Genomic DNA, 5425 nt, shown 5'->3' on the forward strand with positions numbered 1-5425 from the left:
TATATATATATATATATTTGGAAGATTTACACACTTACCACTCAATTCTTATGTATTTACATATCCAGCACATAGACTTAAATTTTCTCATATATGCCACCTCACCTAATGAAAAGCTATATTTCATTTTTAAAAAGTTAAAATAATGGTATTTTTTGTGTGATGTGAAAGATTTGGGTGATATAAATGTAAAAGCAAAGTTTAGGCGTTAAACATCTAAATACATAGAAATTGAGCGGTATTTATGTAAATGCCCTTTCTTTTTTCCAAAAAAATTACATAACATCTTTCTTATAGCCACCACACTTTAATATATCTTGTTTCAAAAACTTCTCAGCACTAAAAAATTATAAAAAATAGCAACAAAATAATTATCCAAACAGAACTTTGGCGGTGGAATGAAACTCAATGCAGGCATAAAACTTGCCCGAACAACCCTCGAGTTAGTTAAGATCTGTTGAATTATGAGAATGACCTTTTCTTTGCAGCTCCATTGGCTGAAATCGCAAAACTTTGCGAGAGGAAGAGGAAAGAGAATGGCGTGGTTCTTTCCCTTGCTGCTGAAAATCAGAGACCTATAGTTTCTAAAACGGAGTTTGAGCACTTGAACCCAGATATCCATGGGATCCACTCCGAAAACATTTCACCCGGACAAAGTAGCATGTATGAGGACAAACTTTTGGAACCTGAGCTGGACGTTTCCCATTCTCCTCAAACAGAGGAGACTGATACTGAATAGAGTAGTGCTAAAACAAGCTCATTCAGAGCGGATGTAAATATTGGTAGAAGAGGGACTGGTTCTTAAGAATAGTTTTTATAGCTCTGAGCAACTTGCTTCGCCGTTGGACAGCCTCAAAGGCGTCCTGGTAATTGTTTCCATCTTCATTTCTATTTTTGAGTCATTTAGTGACATTGCCTTGATATTATCATACAATCTTCATAATTCTAAGCATCAAGTTTTGTGTTTCTTTACTTTAGATCAATACTTGGGTAGTGATAGAGTTTATTTTACTTTTTGAGAAAAGTTTCCTATGTATATACATATCTAACTTCTAAATTTTACTTTTTTACATTCATATCACATCAATAATACCGCCATTTTAACTTGTAAAAAGTGAAATACATCTTCTCATGCATAGGTAAGGTGGCATGTATTTAAAAAATGCAGTTGGAGTGTTAGATATGTAAATGCATAAGAATGGAGTGTTATGTATGTGAATCTTCCTTGACTTAATTGTTTACTATTTTAAGTAATTATCTCCTTTGAATTTATTATGGATTTACAAGATCTCGAAATGATTGATGAAGTATTGTTTCTGTAGAGTCTATGTCCATCATCGTCGTCTTCTTCTCTAACTTCCGGACTTTTGTTGCTGGTAGGATGGACGAGACAAAGAGTTGATGATTTAGGACATTGATCTACCTGAATCCAATTACAAGCAATCATGCAATTTTATAAAAGTTGCATGTAGACTAAGAAAGGAATCATATAGTTTGAATGAGGGAAAGATAATTTCATGATTTATGAATTAGTTTTGAGTGTTTGAATGTTTCTTTCAATCTGTAATCTGATCATAGCCTATTGAATATATTTTCTGTTAATTCTAAAGCTGTTGAAAGGTCAAGGAATTTTTTCAAAGGCCATGATCAGATTACGGATGCATTTTCTTTATAACTCTGAGTTTGTTTTTCTGACAATCATTATGTTTGGAGAAGTTAATCTAATATTATCTGGAGAGAATTGACTCATTATTAATGTCTTCATGCTTTATGTAAGCCATATTTTAATATACACAATAAGCAATTTTTGTCTTATTTTATTTATTTATTTATTATCTATAAAATATGCTGCCATACATGTATTTATTCTGACAAGGTTTTCATTTTATTGCAATAAGCAAGCATAGCATAATCATAAGTTTTCATTTTATTGCAATAAGCAAGCATAGCATAAACATAAACATTACATTACATTACATTACATTCAACCTGATAAAAGAGATGCAGTGCACAAACTTCATCTCATTAATTAGGTGGAAACAAAATAAAACATATTAAATATTTAAAAACAAAACCATAGCATTTTTGCATCATTACATGTGCACATATATTAAGCTTCTTCTGCTGCCTTTGTTAGTTTTTTCCTTTGCTGACTTTTGCCTGCATCATATAGACATTGAAAATTTCAATTACTGTTACAAATCTATGCATAAAAAAACATATATGCAAATAGTGTATGTTTAGGTGTTAGATATATAAATATATAAAAAGTGTATGTCATATATGTAATAATGTAAATGCCCCTTATGAGCTATATCCCATAAAGTTAGGAGGTTTGATCTATTTGAGATTTACTTTCTTCTTTGTTTTATTTTTTAGACTTTTGCCACACATTCATATTGCAAAATTTGCAGCTGCCTCAAACAAGAAGGTATGTACCTGAACCTTCTTTGTTGGGGCACGCGGCTTCTGTTCAGGCTTCTTAGAAGCTGAAGACTTTGGCGATGAGGGTTTGGGCTTTGCTTCGGCTGTCTTGCTCCCCAGTCCTATCGGGACTTGGGAACCACCAGGCCTCTCAGCCTTCATGGATGCCATCTTTAATTCGCTCTCTAAGAAGCCTAAAAGTTTTTTTTTTTTTTTTTTTAATTTAAGAGGCTTGGAAGAAATTAGTGCCTTGTTTAGGACTATTTATAGGATGAAATATTAGGTCTCGTCAGCTCAAAGAATCACATTCATTATGACTTCATTATGAAGTATTCGATGTCGGCTTTACGAATACTCATTTTTCATCTGTTGCGTTCAATATATGTTACATATCTAATATTTAAAGATGTAATATTTATATACATGCCGTTCAAATTTTTAACATCACATCAAAAATATCAATTTACTAACTTATTAAGAGTCGAATAAATCATCTTTGTATAAGTTTATAACACCAAGATGTTGACAATGTGTGTGTGTCTATATATATATATATATATATATTATTTTTATTTATTTAATAAAAGTGTACCACCTCTTCTCAATGTTTGATATTTACACTGACAACACTTTGTTGCCATTAAATTATTAATGAGAAAACTATATTTCATTTTTAATAAGATAGTGATGATTTGAGGGTGCATATGTAAATATGAATGTTTAAATGTTAGATGTGTAAATACATAAGAATTGAGTGGTATATATGTAAATGACCCTTCAATTTATGTCTTTTAACCCTAATCCTAACCTAGGGAATCAGATTCAAAGAAAGGAGATGGTGATTATTGGAGTATGAGGCCATGGAATCAAATGCAATTAGAAAAGGTTTATTGCACAAAGAATTAGATGCCTGAATTTTCATCCACTATAGGGAATGATAGAATTATATATTATAAATGCATCCAACATATAATTGTTTATATCAAATATATGCATAAAAAATATATTTACTTTATTTTAGATAAATTTGTGTTGATGCCTTAATAATATTCTTTAGAGATAAATAAATACTATTTCCTATATATTTACATTTTTAATATCTAAGTTTTGCTTTTTACATTTATATCACTCGAGATTTTCATATCGCCTTTAAAATATCACTAAAATTATACAGTAGGTATATATATATATAATAATAATAATAATAATAATAATAATAATAATAATAATAATAATAATAATAATAATAAAGCTTTTAGATATGTAAATACTAAGAATTGAGCGCAAATCTTTCAAATTATATATATGTATGTATGTATATAGGATCCTAATTTGGCCTTTGTGAATGAGAGAAAGGAAGAGAGATGGTAGAATAAGTTTTGAATTTCTATAGAGAGAATCGAGGGGAGGTGAAGTCCCATTTATTCGTGTTTTTACATGGTACTTATATATGTTTGTTTTGTACAATTATAGAATGAATGAGCGATTATGAAAACTATTTTTGAAGTCATTAATGTCGTAATTGATTGTACAAATTTTATGTCATATTTGTATTATAATTTGAATTTTAACATTGGAGGTAATTGACGAATCGACTAGCTAGAAGTCAGTCGACTGAGGGGACTGGGTGAGTGGCTTATGTGCCCTTACGTGTTGGTCGGTTGAGTTGTTCTGTCTCAAGACTATCTTGCTCGTTGTCTTTTGACACAGTCAACCAAAACAGTTAATTGTGAGGTGGTCGTTCAATACGGACGCGGGGTCGGTCAATCGAATTTGATTGGTTTGTTTTTTTCGTTGAGTGAGTCGTGACTCATTTTCTGTTCGGCTAGAGTTTTATGGGGCTCCTATCTCGCCTGTCTGATTTGTTCGTCGCCTCGACCGGATCTCCCAATCTTGCAAGGTCTTAGGCAAAATTTGTTACAGCCCGTGCCGAAAATCCGATAAGACTTATTGTCGGGATGATCTAAACCTCACTTTCGCACGGGTCTTGCTGCTACCGAGCGGGAAACCATTTCTAGAGCTCAAATTTATCACAGTTTTGAGATGAGGCTTCATACTCGAAATTGAGTCATTGGTTGATTACTTACCTCGAAAAGGAGACTCTTTCATATTGATCGTTCATTCTCTTTAATATTCATGCTGATATTTTGATATATTGTGTGTGTATGTATATTGTGCCACGTATTCAGATCACTTGGTTGAACATCTGCTAGTTAGTTGTAAGCCACTTCTGGTTTATGGTTCGATTCCTTTTGAGTGTAGGGTGTGGTGCTCAAATTATTAGGCGCACGAGGAATGACCGAGACTTAATAGTCTTCCACCATTCCTTTAAATATATATATAAAATGGATGGAATCACAATTCGCACAAATCTCGATGTAACATGGACGGCAATCACTGCTCCGTTTTCATTCATAGGAAGAATTTCGCTTTCCTTGCGACTGATCCCCCTTCTCTCTTTCTATCCGAGCAAGCGCAACTGTTTCGCGATCGATCAGACAGTGGAGTTCGATCGAAAGATTTCTGAACATTTTAATCTATCTTTACTCCAATTTTTGGCTCCACCATCCGTATTCACCCTTTCCTACGTCCCTTATTCGCCATCGCCAGCTAGGGTTTGTGGTTCTTGATCTCTGTTGGATCTCTTGTTGAAGGGATGGAGCCAATGGATATTGTCGGGAAGTCAAAGGAGGACGTTTCGCTCCCAAAAGGTGTGTTTTTTTTGTATGACTTTTTTCTTTCATGATATTGTTGCATTTTCTGATTGTTGATTTGGGAAATTTTTTCAAGATTTGGGGATGATTTTAGGTTTTGAGAATGGAGAAAGTTGGCGTTTTGTATGAAATAAAGTAATTTTTTTTTTAAATTGCATCATTATTGTCAGCCTCATAGCAAGTATTTGGGAATTATTTGATGATTTTTCATTTTTTTTTTGTGCTTCATTCTCATTTTCTTGCAGATCTTGTTGATAAGTTGAATCCACACACTATACCTATATATA

At 32.7% G+C, this 5425-nt stretch overlaps 2 protein-coding genes and 1 long non-coding RNA gene across 7 annotated transcripts in view; 2 read left to right on the forward strand and 1 right to left on the reverse strand.

Moving 5' to 3' along the window:
- Positions 1 to 1750, forward strand: part of LOC110019245 (paired amphipathic helix protein Sin3-like 5) — a 14948-nt gene extending 13198 nt beyond the window's left edge. For 3 of the 4 annotated variants that reach the window (XM_020716840.1, XM_020716843.1, XM_020716842.1), the window contains 2 exons: positions 489 to 866; positions 1381 to 1750. In XM_020716840.1, coding sequence (XP_020572499.1) covers positions 489 to 739 — 251 coding nt within the window. In that variant the 3' untranslated portion in view covers positions 740 to 866; positions 1381 to 1750. Of the gene's footprint in view, positions 1 to 488; positions 867 to 1322 lie in introns of all 4 variants that reach the window. The other variant, XM_020716841.1, reaches the window with a different exon arrangement.
- A 196-nt stretch (positions 1751 to 1946) lies between these two features.
- LOC110019246 lies at positions 1947 to 2664 on the reverse strand. The gene is made up of 2 exons (XR_002293439.1): positions 2440 to 2664; positions 1947 to 2160 (listed from the first exon to the last, which is right to left on the reverse strand). It is a non-coding gene; the product is annotated as an uncharacterized LOC110019246 (long non-coding RNA).
- Positions 2665 to 4802: 2138 nt separating this feature from the next.
- LOC110019274 (protein Dr1 homolog) overlaps positions 4803 to 5425 on the forward strand; it is a 13864-nt gene continuing 13241 nt past the window's right edge. Inside the window, exon 1 of one of the 2 annotated variants that reach the window (XM_020716891.1) lies at positions 4803 to 5135. In XM_020716891.1, coding sequence (XP_020572550.1) covers positions 5081 to 5135 — 55 coding nt within the window. In that variant the 5' untranslated portion in view covers positions 4803 to 5080. The remainder of the gene's footprint in view (positions 5136 to 5425) is intronic. The other variant, XM_020716890.1, reaches the window with a different exon arrangement.

Source organism: Phalaenopsis equestris, unplaced genomic scaffold, assembly GCF_001263595.1.
Source record: "Phalaenopsis equestris unplaced genomic scaffold, ASM126359v1 Scaffold000054, whole genome shotgun sequence".
In the NCBI taxonomy this organism is placed as follows: domain Eukaryota; kingdom Viridiplantae; phylum Streptophyta; class Magnoliopsida; order Asparagales; family Orchidaceae; genus Phalaenopsis; species Phalaenopsis equestris.